This window comes from Bicyclus anynana, chromosome 10 (assembly GCF_947172395.1).
Source record: "Bicyclus anynana chromosome 10, ilBicAnyn1.1, whole genome shotgun sequence".
Lineage (NCBI taxonomy): Eukaryota > Metazoa > Arthropoda > Insecta > Lepidoptera > Nymphalidae > Bicyclus > Bicyclus anynana.
In genome coordinates, this window is record NC_069092.1 from 4,630,417 (window position 1) to 4,646,667 (window position 16,251).

Below are 16,251 nucleotides of genomic sequence, written 5' to 3' on the forward strand. Positions count from 1 at the left end.
GGCTAATTTTCTGGCATCAAATTCATTAATAATCGTTTTAATTTTTAGTTACCTATGTTTATGTTTATACATTTTCGATGAGTGTATAATTAACTAACTTAAATTAATTCTCATTTTACTCACTAGGTTCTAAAGAGTAGACATAGTTACACATATTTACACATCTATGGTAACTACAAAAATGACGGTTGATTCAGATATTTAAATAATGAAATGGGGATTTTAATGTCAAATATAACCCACAATGGGAGATTTTAAGACTTAAAGGCATTTCGCTCAACCGGACATTATAATATGTACCTAAATATTAAGTACGTAGGTATTAGGGCAACTTAAAAAAATAAAACCATTTGAGCATATTATATATTTTTTATTATAAATTTCGTATTTTTTAGTATTTTTACGTAAATTGGCTCAAATTTCAACAATTAGTACTACATAAATAATCGTGTTATTCTACGAGCTACACGTATTTCCACTGGCAGAATGTTTCTTTATCCAATCGATGAAAAAGCTTACTTTCGTGTGAATTCCTGAAAACAATATCATCATTTTTAAATAGGTAGGCAAAAGGCCGACACATATCGGACGAAGCAGAACGTTGGTTACCTCATAGATAGGTATAGATCCCGCCAAGTAAGCTGAACCAACTAACGGTGAAGGAAAACATCGTGAGGAAACCAGCATACCAGAGAATTTTCTCAATTCTCTACGTGTGTAAAGTCTGCCAATCCGCATTGGACCAGCGTGGTGGACTATTGGTCTAACCCCTCTCATTCTGAGAGGAGACTCGAGCTCAGCAGTGAGCCGAATATGCGTTGATGACGACGATGCTATTCGCACTTCACTAATGCCTTCAGAAATCAATCGTAAAACTGGCTAAAAAAATAAAATATTGATTTTAACACAGACCTGGATACCTGTTGTCTGCACAACCTATTCCCCATGACACCACTCCTAAAACAAAATACAAATATCCGTTATTATACCTTTAAGTAAAATAAAATTGTAAATACCGTTAGTTTACCTATAATCTATCTCGCGAGATTGTAAACTGTCGATAGATTGTGAACCGCAACAATTTAACGTGTTATTATTCGATAGAATTTTCTTTATTAGTAGGTACCTACTTCATAAATAAAAAAACACTTACCTAACCTAACCTAACCTAACTTGTAAACTTAACCATTGGTTTCTGAGCCACACAAGTGCCAGTTCTTAGGACAACGTATAGATCACAATCTATCGACAGTTAACAATCTCGCGAGATAGATTTTAAACTAAAGGTATTTACGATTTTACGGTGACATATACAGACCTATAACTTCGGTCTAAGCGAAGGTCTTCGACGGCCTCCGTGGCGCAGTGGTATGTGCGGTGGATTTACAAATCGGAGGTCCTGGGTTCGATCCCCGGCTGGACAGATTGAGATTTTCTTAATTAGTCCAGGTCTGGCTGGTGGGAGGCTTCGGCCGTGGCTAGTTATCACCCTACCGGCAAAGACGTACCGCCAAGCGATTTAGCGTTCCGGTACGATGTCGTCTAGAAACCGAAAGGATTGTGGATTTTCATCCTCCTCCTAACAAGTTAGCCCGCTTCCATCTTAGACTGCATCATCACTTACCATCAGGTGAGATTGTAGTCAAGGGCTAACTTGTAAATATTTAAAAAAAAAAAAAAAAGCTTCGATCGTGGCCATCGGGCCAGTTACCACACTACCCGCAGAGACGCACTTCTAACAAATAATATTGCCACATAAGCTGGTTAGGCATAATTAAATTGTAATTTAAAAAACCGGACAAGTGCGTGTCGGACCACGCGCAGTGTAGGGTTCCGTAGATTAAGTTAGCACTTAAATCCCTTATGTCATGCACAAAAATACCGATAACTATACCCCACAACATGGGATAGACGATATAAAATTCATCCTCACTTTGCATGTATGGAAGGAACCCCAAAAATTTTTTTTTTTACCATTTTATAGACTTTATTATACATACCCATACTAAATTTCAGCTTTCTAGCTTGAACAGACTCTGAGTTATCTTACTGGCAACTTGTATCTTTTTAATTAACAACGGAATTAGTATGCAATTTTAGATTTCCAACTACGTTGATCAAATATCTATAAAGGCAGATTATCTGTATAAAACGAGCGATTTATTTCTGCGCGTTAAAAAAATATCTTTCTTACCCACTACGACGTATCTTCCATCTGGTTGAAATACCACGAGAGGTCCCCCACTGTCACCCTGCAAAATATTGTTTTAGTGAAAAAGTCAATCATTTTCTCAGTCTATCTCTTCGTATGTAGAGCCTTCAATTTAACAAGAGCAGGGGCACACGACGCACACGGTGTGGCGCCGGAGCGGTGTTACATAGAAATATCTGTGGCATGTCATACGATGCGCTCCGGTGCCGCACCGGACTTGCAACCACCGAGACGAGGCTGGGAGGGGTGAATGCATTGACATCGGAGCGGCACCGCTCAGTTGATTATGCGTCACAATATTACTTTATTAACAGACTGTCCAATGCCCCTACGGGGCCGCTGCGACGTAACAACGTTACGGCGCCGCACTGCTCGTGTGCCCGCTGACACGGTGAAATCTATGCGATGCGTTGCGGTGGCGGTGTGGCGCCGGAGCGGGGTCGCTGCGTGGGCTTACATAGAAATATCGGCAACATCTCGGTGACTTGCAAACACCGAGATGAGGCTGGGAGGGGTGAATGCGTTGACATCGGAGCGGCACCGCTCAGTTGATTATGCGTCACAATATTACTTTATTAACAGACTGTCCAATGCTCCTACGGGGCCGCTGCGACGTAACAACGTTACGGCGCCGCACTGCTCGTGTGCCCGCTGACACGGTGAAATCTATGCGATGCGTTGCGGTGGCGGTGTGGCGCCGGAGCGGGGTCGCTGCGTGGTCTTACATAGAAATATCGGCAACATCTCGGTGACTTGCAAACACCGAGATGAGGCTGGGAGGGGTGAATGCGTTGACGTCGGAGCGGCACCGCTCAGTTGATTATGCGTCACAATATTACTTTATTAACAGACTGTCCAATGCTCCTACGGGGCCGTTGCGATATAACAACATTGCGGCGCGCCGCAACTTTTTAGTTTAATTTTTCCTTTTTTAGTGTTACCATACCATAACAAAAATAATAAGCAATTATCTCAAACGTTATTTTCTTATGTTTCAAGGCATATCCTTCTAAACAAAAATTTTATTTACAAATCTACAGATGACGAAAATATCGCTGGACATACATAAAAAAAACAGCTATTTACAGCCGAACATAGAACCTCCTCCTTTTTGAAATCGGCTAAAAATAAAAAGAATAAGTACTGTACCTAAGATGTTATATGCTATTTTAATTCCCACCCCGTACTCTACAATAACGGACTTTCTGAGCAAGCTAAGTGATACCTACTAACAGAATTGACAAAAAACTATTGAAAGATGGTAGAGAAAAGTAGAATTAGAAAGAAAAGAAATGGAAATTTCACGTACTTGACAACCGTCCTTTCCTTTGGAGTAAGTGCACAACATTGTTGGCTCTAAATGCTTTCTCAGTTTTGAACGCAAACATTCTTCATCAGTAAGGATAGGAAGACTGGCCTTCATAAGGAATTTTGACGGTGCTTTATCAACTGCCATACGACCCCAACCTACTATTGTTCCTATCCGACCGCCAAAGTCTTCTCCTGTTGAGAAATTCAATTAAAATAAATGAATTTGTAGTGATCACACAAAGTTTTGTTTTGTATCCATGAGGTTTGTGCCCGTAGAATGACCACGCTGGGCATACAGGTTGCAAATATCAAACTATTGACACTAAAAATGTAAGAATTAAATTTTCAATGTCACTTCACTTTCAATATTTCACTTTTCTGTTTAGTAGATCTGTGGTTAACGGTGCAAAGGATCTAAGTATACTACAGCCTTTCTTGATAAGTACTGTCTACCAACAAACAAATTAAAAATGAGGGTATAAATCACTAGTCATTCCATAACTTATATATTTTAAAATTCATCAAGAAAGGCTGTAGTATAGTGTAAAAGTTATTGATATTTTTGAAATTTCATCTTATTGTTTAAACTGTTTGTCAACCCAAATAAAATAATAATAAAAAAAATATTTCATATTTGATATTTTTTGGTGATTCTGGATTTTTCCGCACCGGTGTCGCTGCTGTCCGACACCTGTCGCCATTAATCGGTTGCCACAAAAGCGTTATTCTATAGTAAGTATGTTGCAGTGCAGAGACTAGGGGCTCTTTGTCCTTGTAGATTGTCCATGATAAGGTTACTGCCCATAGAACTGAAAGACATCAAGCGGGTTGCAGGGAGCCGCTGGATGCTGGCGGCTCGAAATCGTTGTGCTTAGAGGTCCATGCAGGAGGCCTATGTACAGCAGTGGACGTCTATCGGCTGATAAGGTTAGGTAAGGTAAGTGCAGACACTGTTAAGCTGATCGCACTTTGAATAGTCGATAGACATAGGAATCAAAAAAGGGGAAACGATGTTATTTCTCCAACGGTGAAAATTCGACAAAATTTTTAACTTTTGCTACGATGCAGATATGCAGACTCAGCTCCTTTTTGAGCTCAGATTTTTATAAATCGATTAAAAGGCTTAGATGTTAAAGCAAAACAAAACTTCTCATTAATTATTATAATATTACATACGTACCAGATTGTGGTAAGCATATTGGAGTAATGTATTTATTAAACCGCACAGGGTGGTCTAATGTCGCGATAGCTATATCGTTTTCATCTCGGACCGGCGTGGAATGGAACCGTTCGTGTATGACGGAGTGTGATACAGATCTTGTTTCAACATTTGTCTGGTCGTTTACTCTGTCCAGGCCGATTTTAACTACCAAATTATTCAATTTATCCCTGTAAACAATTATATTAATGTATTTATTTGTAGGATTGAAACGGAACGCAGCATGGTGAGAGCGAGCAAGTGTGTGTGTGTGAAAGGGATGCAAGAGTTTTGATGGATGGCGGATGCGAAGTGAACGACGACGGAGTGCTGTGCATAATTAAATTAAAATAAAGTGTTTAAGAAGAAGATATATCCCGTATTTCTTTAAACCAATATCCCACATAATTATATTCGCGATTAATGTATATAAATATATTATAACGGAATTTTACACGCGACTCAGTTCGTGTGAAATTCCGTTCCGACGTGACAACGTCTTATAATTCGATGGAGTCGACCGATCCGAAGAAAGATGACGTCATGCGTCGTTCCCTCGCTCCAGGGTTGCCAACTTTTTTACAAGAAATAAAGTAAATTCTGGTCTATGAAGATTATTAAACAGTATTTTAAAAAAATAACATTTTCTTTTGAAAAATGCAACCATTCCATCAGTATTTTCTTATGACGTTTTCACGTTCAACTATCGTCAGTAAACCGACTTTACAGACAACAGATTTTTCACTAATCCCTCGAGAACCATGACTTTTACCGGATTAAAAAAAATGGGAATACGGGAATACAAAATTCTCACCGGAATCATATATGAGTACCTACCACGTAATTTGTTATAGAAAAATGTGGCTATTAAATTTTATCGACAATTTCCCGTCTTTCATCTAGGCTGTAAGTAATTTTCTTTAAAAAAAATACATTAAACTAGGTTCAAAGAGGTATACTCATAAAGAGTAAATTGAATTAACAATATGTTTATAAAATATCTACTTTTAATCACAGTAAAGGTTTGTAGATATGTGTGTAAGTACTGAACCGATTTGGCTAAAATTTGGAATGGAGATAAATTTTACCCTGGATTAACACACACAACAGCTTTCGTCCCGAAAAAATCAAATGCTCCCGCGGGATTTGTGAAAAATTGAATTCCACGCGGACGAATTCGCGGGCGTCCGCTAGGAAACAATTTAATAGGTAGCTCGTTATCAACCCATATTCGGTTCATTGCTGAGCTCGAGTCTCCTCTTAGAATAAGGGGGGTTAAGCCAATAGTCCACCACGCTGGCCCAATGCGGATTGGCAGACTTCACACACGCAGAGAATTAGGAAAATTCTCTGGTATGCAGGTTTCCTCACGATGTTTTCCTTCACCGTTTGAGACACGTGATATTTAATTTCTTAAAAATGCACACAACTGAAAAGTTGGAGGTGTTTGTCCTCGACCGGATTCGAACCCACACCCTCCAGAATCAGAGGCAGAGGTCATATCCACTGTGCTATCACAGCTAATAGGTAGTAAAATAAAACAATTTAATTACTTACCATTTAAAACAATGTCCAGCACTCAAAACGTGCCTGTCTGTGATCAATGCTCCACCACAGTGCATGATGTTATTCTTAGTGATCGCTACAGTCCAGGGAAATGAATGAGGTTCAGCCCTCCGTCCTCCCACTATCCTCATTGACACAATGTCATCCGAAGGCTTGCCACATTCTATTAAATATTAATGTTTTTTTTAACGAAAGTCACGTATTTTCATTTTAGTGATTCATGAGGAAGATTTCTTCATTAACAACTTACATCCGGCTCGCTATTGAGCACGAGTCTTCTCTTAGAATGGGATATTGTTAAGCTAATAGTCCACCACGCTGACTCAATGCGGATTGGCATACTTTACCCACGTAGGGAAATAAGAAATTCTCAGGTATGCAAGATTCTTCACGATGTTTTTCCTTCACAGTTTGAGACACGTGATATCTATTTAATTTCTTAAAATGCACATAATTGAAAAGTCGGAGGTGCATGCCCCATGGATGCGAACCTATGCCCTCCTTAAAGTATCTAACCACAGATTGGGCTTCTATCTACCTTCTAATTGTATCTTCAAAACCAACTTACCGCATGAAAGAGTTCCATTTGCCAACGAATTGGTCGGCATCTAAAAACACAAGCTATTGTTTTCATTCTATTGGGTTAATTAATTCATTTAATTCCGAAATACTACCAACCTGAAATAAATTGGCTAGTAAAATTAATTTGGGCCACATTTTACAAACACAAATGCATATATTAAGTGTTTTGTTTATACTTCACTCCTCGATTTCTCACTGCACACTATCGATACAGCCGATACGAACTTATTTCGCTACACACCATAGAAATTATTCACGCAATCGATGGTAGATTTAAAAACAGTAGCGTAGCTTGCTTAGCAGGGGCCTTGTGTCAAAATTCATTAGGCCCAATAAACGAAAGGCAAATCCCGAAAATCTCTAGCAGTTTTTTTATGCTTTTTCTTCGGGAAGCACCAGCAGATTAAGTAAGATTGTAGATAGGGGAATGCCCATTCCCGGCCCAGGCCTACCTTAGCCGCCCGTCAGTTTACTTATGTCTAAAAAAATCTTGATAATTTTACTTTAATAATGGAATCATTACTTTATTAAAAAAAGTTTGCTACAACGAGCCGTGATAGCCCAGTGGATATGACCTCTGCCTCCGATTCCGGAGGGTGTGGGTTTGAATCCGGTCCGGGGCATGCACCTCCAGCTTTTCAGTTGTGTGCATTTTAAGAAATCAAATATCACGTGTCTCAATCGGTGAAGGAAAACATCGTGAGGAAACCTGCATACCAGAGAGTTATCTTAATTCTCTGCGTGTGAGAAGTCTGCCAATCCGCATTGCACCAGCGTGGTGGACTATTGGCCTAACCCCTCTCATTCTGAGAGGAGACTCGAGCTCAGCAGTGAGCCAAATATGAGTTGATGACGACGACAAAGAAGACTTATGATTGATTTGTTTGTTCGTTTTTTTGTTTGTTAAGCTTCTTGGTAACAGAAAAAAAAATACAAAAAAAATTATACAACTTCAAATGTTATTTCGCCGCTTTGGTACACTTGCGAACATTTTGCTCTAGAAGAATGATAAAAAATATTTTTTTTTCAAGAAACATACTTTTATTAATTAATTAACCAGATCCTTATATACACATCATATTATCATCTATACTAATATTATAAAGAGGTAAAGTTTGTAAGTTTGTAAGTTTGTAAGTTTGTAAGTTTGTAACAATTTTTTGAAATGGGGTAATCTTCGGAACTACTGGACCGATTTTAAAAATTCTTTCACCAGTAGAATGTTACGTTATCGGGGAGTGCTATAGGCTATATTTTATATTTCTATCATATATAACTACTGAGTTATCGCGGGTTTTCTCTTACAGGTCAGACCGAAAAACTTACTTATTCGCATGCGCTGCCTCAACCATTGCGTATAACTGAAATAAATGTATGGAGGCTTTTTGAACCTTTAAAAGTTCTACAAAAAAGTCCGCGACACCATATATCTATCTTTTATATTTTAGCAGATATAGTACCTTTAGTACTTTAATAAATTATTTAAATTTTAAACTAAGGTTTACGTCATTATTTACACAACTAAACTTAAATCCTTATCAAAATGAATTATTTAATAATCACAAGGATATTATAGAGATAAGATTTGCCCTTTACAGTATGTTAATTAGTTATATAGTTTCGGAGATAATACAAAATTTCTAAAAGTCGCAGAAATGCCGCTATATGACGCCCCGCGGTTTCAATTACGTGGTTCCCGTTCCCGTATGAATATGAGGACCAAACATAGCCTATGACACTCGCAAATAATGTAGCTTTCTATTGGTAAAAGAATTTTCCAAATCGGTCCAGTAGATCCAGAGATTACCCCCGACAACCACACAAACTTTACCTCTTTATAGTATTAGCATAGAAGTCGCTTGGGAAATTATAGTCTTTTGGTCAATGCACCACGCACAAAAGGCTGGACCAATTTTGCTGAGGGTAGGGATAGGATAGAGGTAGGGAAGGGGTAGGATAAGGTAGGGGTAGTGTAGGGTAGGGGCAAGGTAGAGGTAGGGGAAGGATATGGAACTTATAGGGTAGGGGAGGAGTAGGATATGGGTAGGGTAGGGTAGGGTAGGGTAGGGTAGGGGTAGGGTACGGGTAGGGTAGGGTTAGGGTAGGGATAAGGCAGGGGTAGGGAAGGGTTAGGGTTAGCGGTAGGGTAGGAGTAAGGTAGGGGTAGGGTAGGGGTAGATTAGGGGTAGGGTAGGATAGGGTATGGATAGGTTACGGGTAGGGTTAGGGTAGGGTAAGGTGGGAGGAGGGAAGGGTTAGCGTTAGCGGTAGGGTAGGAGTAAGGTAGGGGTAGGGTAGGGTAGGGTAGGGTTGGGTAGGTTTACGAGCAGGGTAAGGTAGAGGTAGAGAAGTTTACATCAATTTTTACGCGGACGAAGTCGCGGGCGTCCGCTAGTCTCTATATACTTTTATACGGCGGTATACCTGAGTTCCCTGGGTCGACGTTGTATGGCCCGATGGGCATTCCCCTTTACTAATTTTTGCTTTCACACTTAAGGGCCCCCTATAGTCCGGGACGCCCGTACGGCTGATACGGCGGTAGCTACGCCCCTGTTTAAATACCATATGGCTTCATAATTTACACCGGACACTAAATCACATTTCTAGATATTATTAATAACGGAACGGTAATTAAATTAAAACGTGAAATCCGTGTGTAATGGCGGAAAATTACAACAATAGAATAAAATAGAAAAAAAAATTTCATACATTTTATTGCTTATTCCTCATTTTTCTTATCGCTTTGGTTATAAACCGTTATGTTATATATGCAAGTGAAACAATTTCATTCGTAAATATGAATATCAACCGATCCTTGTTGCATGTACCTTTTGGGAAATACAGACTCACTACTAGATTTGCTGGTGTTTTTTAAGAAATTCAAAATTTTAATAAATAATAAAATTACATGTAGGTAGGCACCTTAAATCAAAAACGTAGATTTTTAAATAATCTTTATAGAAACAAGTAAGTTTATTGTCACAAAATTTTACAAATACTTAGGTATTCCTGGATTTGAGTCGATATAATAAATATAAAGCTACACATGCTCTATTTACAAACTCTTCTACATAAATCTCAAATGCAATACATTCCATTTCCTGTCAGTTGTTTGATCCACGGTACATATTTGGCAACGATTGTGTAGACACCTGAAATTTTATGATTATTATGACCTTTTAAGGTAAAGGAATGTATAACCCGTGCGGAATAACTTGACACCTGGCTACTAAACACATTCATACAAACACAATACAAACATTATTCGAGACAGGTGTCAAATTGAACCGCACGAGCTATAATCAATTGTTATTTATTGGTTATTATTTTTTTAAATTAATATTGATTAATATGTTTTTCCAAGTAAATAAAATGTCTTAGAATGAATTTTTTTAAAGAGATAATAAATAAGTAAATAACATTAATTTAATTTTCAGTTGAAAAAAATGGCACCTACCTGGATAGTCTGGCATGGCACAGTCAATTCCCCATGAAACTATACCTATAAAGAAAATGAACGCATCAATAAAATGAATTACTTCTTACAAAATTAATTTTAAACAAAAATATTTTCAAACGCTTTAAAATAAAAAATACCTACGTAATATTATTAATCGTCATTTGCAATGTTTGAAATACATTTTAAATAATAATAATAATAATAATTTCTTTATTAAGGATAAAAATCCACTTACAAAAGTATAATAATTTAAATATACGTCGTAAATTAAATTAAACTAAAATGACACGGTATGATGTCTTATAATGAATGAAAAAGAAAAAGGCAATTTGAATCTTACTAGACATTAAAGAACTAAAGACCGGATATGCACCACAGAAAATTAATAAAGCACTTATTATAAAACTTAAATCTAAAATGCTACCTAATCTAAATCTAATTATATAAAAGCTTAAGAAAACTGCTTGACTTTCAAAGATGAAATTTGGCAGGGAGGTATTTTAAAGTTTATAGTTATAGTTATAGTAGACGTCTATTAAGGACGGATTTTGCGACAGGGCCGGATTAAGGAGGTCTAAGGGTGGGCGAAATCGCGGGCGTCCGCTAATAGTATTATAAATAGTTGGATTGCACAACGAACTTACCGATTTGATACCATTTTTCGTCATGTGTCCGAGAATGTGTAGCAAAGATCGGTCCACCACTATCTCCCTAAAAAAATATACTTAATATATCAACACATATTCGACTCACTGCTGAGCACGAGTCTCCTCTCAGAATTAGAAGGGGTTAGGCTAGTAGTCCACCACGCTAGCCCAATACGGATTGGTAGACTTCACACACGTAATGCAGGTTTCCTCACGATGATTGACACGTGATATTTAATTTCTTAAAATGCACGTAACCGAAAAGTGAATTATTAGAAGTGCATACCCCGGACCGGATTCAAACCTACGCCCCTTCGGAATCGGAGGCAGAGGTCATATCCACTGGGATATCACGTATCCTAAACAAAATACTTAATAAATACAATTTATAGTTTTGCAGTTAATCTAATAAGAAAACTTTAAGAAGTATACCTGACACGCATCTTTTCCCAGACTGTAAGCACACATCATTGTATCTGCGACGAGGTTTTCCCTATATATATTGGACTTGGAACATGTTGCAGTAGGTACCAGTTTGACTTTTGTTTCCAACAAATAGCGTGAGGAGGTGAGAGCACCTTGCCTCGTCTTCCCCCATCCTGCAACCCTGAGCGCTAGGTTACGTAAATCCATATCTAAACAAAAAAAAACAATTTTAACGCCAAACGTGTCGCGAAACTGAAGTGGCGATGGTCACATAGTTCATAGATCTGATAGACGTTGGGGTCCCAAGGTGCTGGAATGGCAGCCCCGCACTGGAAAGCGCAGTTATGGTCGACCCCCCAGGTGGACTGAAGACATTAAGCGAGTCGCTGGGTTTTGCTGGATGCAGGTGGCTCAGGATCGTGATGTTTGGAAGTTCCTATAAAAGGCCTTTGTCCTGCAGTAGACGTCCATCGGCTAATATGATAATGAAATTGTTTTAGGAACATTATTTTTGATCCCAGTTACTAGTGTTACTCGGATTAAAAAATAATCAAATCACTAAAACTCTTCGATTATAATTTTCAGCCGATGGACGTCCACTGTTGGACATATGCCTCTGGAATGGACTTCCAAACACAACGGTCTCGAGCCACCAGCATCCAACGGCTCCCTGCAACCCGCTTGATGTCGTCGGTCCATCGGGAGTCGACCAACACTGCGCTTTCCGGTGCGGGATCGCCATTCCAGCAACCTGGGCAGGCCACATAGTTCGATGAGTCGACGTTGTTGTCCCAAACACCAACGTTCATCGGCTCTTAGAACCATGTGACCTGCCCATTGCTACTTCTGCTACGCAACTCGCTGAGTTATGTAACTGACTTTGGTTTGTCTGCGGATCTCCTCATTTCTGATTCGATCACGCAAAGAAACTCCAAGCATAACTCGCTCTATCACCCACTGAGTGATTCTTAATCGTACAGTCCCCAGAATCATACAGTCCCAAATGTGATACAGTAGCAGGTCAAAAATGACCAAAAATCATATTTAATTTCGTAGAAGGCAACATTTCAATAAAATTAGGAATAAAGTTCCTATCTAATTCACAATTAAATTAGTTGCAGCAACCTTGAAATCGATTAATATAGTAGCGTAGCAAAATTCATACCTGTACTGGGTAAGCAAATAGGTCGCACTTTGTCCGAAAACTTCAGTTTCTTCTCCAGCGTTAACACCGCAATGTCATTGATATCTCGCACAGCGTTCGAAGTGAAATTGGGATGTTTTACACCATTCGCTATTCTGTACACAGAGTGTGAGGATCCCAACCGATCATGCATGCCGATATACGCTGAGAGATCTTTGTAATGCACTCTAGGATAAAAAACAATGATCATATTACCATCGTTCATTTTACGACATCATCATCATTATCAACCTCAGACTAATTAGATAAAGACCTGCCTCGCAAGACATTATTTTTCTGTCAAAGTATATGATCAACGATCTTATGCGAATATAAACACTGTCTCTATAGAATCGATGTTTCATAGTTTACAATCGTGTCCGTCGGTTATAAACCTTTTTGTGTAGTTAAATGGTGTAAAAAACGAACAAAAACTGCTAGTTTAGTATGAGATATGTATGAAATCTAAGCTCGTTTTCCTTAGAAAATGGCAGAAAAATTTGTTCGTGAATTTGGGTGCGATACTAGTCCTTATGTATTTAGTCTGAGTTATCAACCCATATTCGGCTTACCGTTAAGCACGAGTCTCCTCTCAGAATTAGAGGGGTTTGGGTAATAGTCCACCGCGCTAGCCAAATGCGGATTGGCAGAATTTACACACGTAGAGAATTAAGAAAATTCGCAGTTATGCAGGTTTCCTCACGAAATTTTTCCTTCACCGTTTGTGACATGTGATATTTAATTTCTGAGATACTATTGAAATAATTTACAAACCCAAATGTAATGCAGTGCCCCGCCGTCAGTAAATGGAGATCCGTTATAATGGCAGCCCCGCAGTGAAGCTTCGATCCCAACATGAGGGCCACTAGCCACGGGTACTGGTGTGGCTGGACTGTGGTACCACCGACGATGCGACGATTAATTCCCACATCACCAACACCACACTCTTTACAAGTGAAAAAAATATTGATTTATTAATATCGGACAATAGATGTAAAAACAGTCAAGAGATGGATAGTAGGAGATCCGGCATAAGAAATTGTATACTCTCATCTGCTAGGCTATTCTGTAACGATATTTTTATAACTCGCAACTCTGACTTTTACACCGATCGACCGATGATATTAAACGGGTCGCAGGAAGCCGCTGGATACAGGTGGCTCATGACCGTTGTGTTTGGAAGTCCATGCAAGAGGCCTATGTTCAACAGTGAAAATTATAATAGAAGAGTGTTAGTGATTTTTAATTTGATTATTTTTGATCCGAATAACACTAGTTACTGGGATAAAAAATAATGTTCCTAAAACAATTTCATCATCATCATCATATCAGCCGATGGACGTCCACTGTAGGATACAGGCCTTTTGTAGGGACTTCCAAACATCACGATCCTGAACCGCCTGCATCCAGCTAAACCCTGCAACTCGCTTGATGTCTTCAGTCTACTGGTGTTTTCGGAAGTTTTATGTCCAACAGTACCTACTGGATGGCTGATATGAAATGAGATGAAGTGCTACCATCCTTGATTATTTGCAGCATCAGGCGTACTGCAAATATGCTTATCATATAGAGCTTTGCAACACCTTTAAAGGGAGCCGCTTCAAGTATTAGCATATTTTTTTCATAACATTCAGATGGTATTGAACCAATTTTTTTTTATTTGATTTCCAAGTAGGTAAGGTCTTATCTTGAAAAATACGGCTTTCTAGTAACAGCATAACTAATTTAAAAATAAATTCATAACTTTTATATTTTATTACTAAACAAAAATAATGAATTTATACGCTCACAAATAGCAATCAGAAACAGCCTTACCACAAGAGTTGTTTACTTTATTTAAAAATACCTATAAAACAAAATTTAAAAATCATACATGACGAAGTTGAAAAATATAAAATATCTAATAGAACCAAAACCAAACCAGCTTAAAACTTACATGTTTAAATGTTATGAGTAAACAAAATAAAACACATAACAATGGTTTCATTTTATACGTGTAATTAATTTAACTTTTTCATTTGAGAGGAATGGCATGGTTCCAAGTAACGATTTCTTGGGCAATAAAAGAAATACCTACACAGAATTTTTTAATTAAAACTGAGTTGATATCAGAGAGCGTTCGAAGTCTTGATGCGAATTACTTTTCTCGTTGATTATGTTTACTGCTCACATAAATCAGTATCCGTAATCGATAAGTAAACATTCATCATCATCATATCAGCCGATGGACGTCCACTGCAGGACAAAGGTCTTTCGTAGGGACTTCCAAACATCACGATACAGAGCCACCTGTAACCAGCGAATCCAAGTGTAGCGAAGTAAACATTGCATAATTATTAAAAAGTCGTTTTTATTTGATAATTTTGTTATTGTAAAGCCCCCTTTGAACCTCCTTAATGCGTACACATGCATCTAATAAACGAAAGTTCCATGCAAATGAGATAAATAGTTTTTGAAAATATCGCAAACATACAAACATACGAGTACATTTTTGACGGCCTCCGTGGCGTTGAATGCGCAGTGCATTTACGGCATAACCAACTACGACAGAGTTCTTCGAAACTTACGTACGAAATAATTTTAATGGTAACCGATTAACTTTCATGTATAAACGTGTTACTTATCGGTTACCATTTGCCACAGCCTTCAAAACGAAACAAAGCATAGCTAATGCGTCAGAAATATGCGTGGCTATAGTACTACGTGTAAGTAGAAAGGTACTAACTCATTGATATGTCGTGTTGTATACGCGTGTAAGAGCCATGAATATGAAAAAAGAAAATCATCGTGAGAAAACCTGCACACCAGAGAATTTTCTTAATTCTCTGTGAAGTCTGCCAATCTGCATTGGTCCAGCATGGTAGACTATTGGCCTAACCCCTCTCATTTTGGGAGGAGACTCGAGCTCAGCAGGGAGCCGAATATGGGTTGATAATGATGATACGCGTGTTAGTATATACTGTTGAAAAAAGAACCCTGAATTTACGGGCTTAAGAAAACTCAAAAAATTCAAAATTAATTTTAATTAGGCTTAGTTTACAAGCACTTCTGAGACGTCAAGTTATGTCATGATTTAATGGTGGGAAGTAAAGTCGAAACTTAAAATTAAAGTTACAAGGGTTCCAAACACGTCTTGATCCGATAAGAGCTCACAACAAACTCAGTCAAGGTTTATTTTTTTGTTTACCACCATTTTACAAACTTATCTAGAACTAAGTACACAATCGTACAGTGCAGTTCAACAATCAACATCAAGCTTTTTTATCATCTATATAATCATTAACACTATAACATAACTTTCCTTAGCTTGCGTTTAATAAACACTTTGAACTTATTGAGAGACATGCCAGTACCTTGAAATACTGTCAAAAACGACTTATTCTGTAAAGAAATTAAATTAATTAACTATGAATACAATTTGTTTTACCCAATAAACTGATTTTGACCTGATTGTAATGTATGACCTAATTTACTTCAAACAATCAATGCTAAAAAATATGTTGAATCCAATGTCACCGTAACCATGTCAATTATACATGTATCTATGTGTAATAATGATTTACATACAAAACTGAACATTAAGTTTAAATTGCTCAATACGCTTGATATATCTAATAGTAGGTACAATGCGATGAAGACACAAGAAATATTTAAAAGAGCAATCGA

The 16,251-nt window shown here is 38.0% G+C and overlaps 1 protein-coding gene across 1 annotated transcript; it reads right to left on the reverse strand.

Annotated features, from left to right (window-relative positions):
* Nucleotides 1-368: 368 nt before the first annotated feature.
* Nucleotides 369-14,639, reverse strand: LOC112057752 (plasminogen). The gene is made up of 13 exons (XM_052884032.1): nt 14,522-14,639; nt 14,401-14,431; nt 13,360-13,531; nt 12,568-12,773; nt 11,409-11,611; nt 10,974-11,040; nt 10,327-10,371; nt 6,279-6,450; nt 4,704-4,912; nt 3,522-3,715; nt 2,195-2,252; nt 913-957; nt 369-533 (listed from the first exon to the last, which is right to left on the reverse strand). Exons 1-13 carry the CDS (start codon nt 14,570-14,572, stop codon nt 457-459), a joined length of 1,530 nt encoding a protein of 509 aa, XP_052739992.1. The 5' UTR covers nt 14,573-14,639; the 3' UTR covers nt 369-456.
* Nucleotides 14,640-16,251: the final 1,612 nt, after the last annotated feature.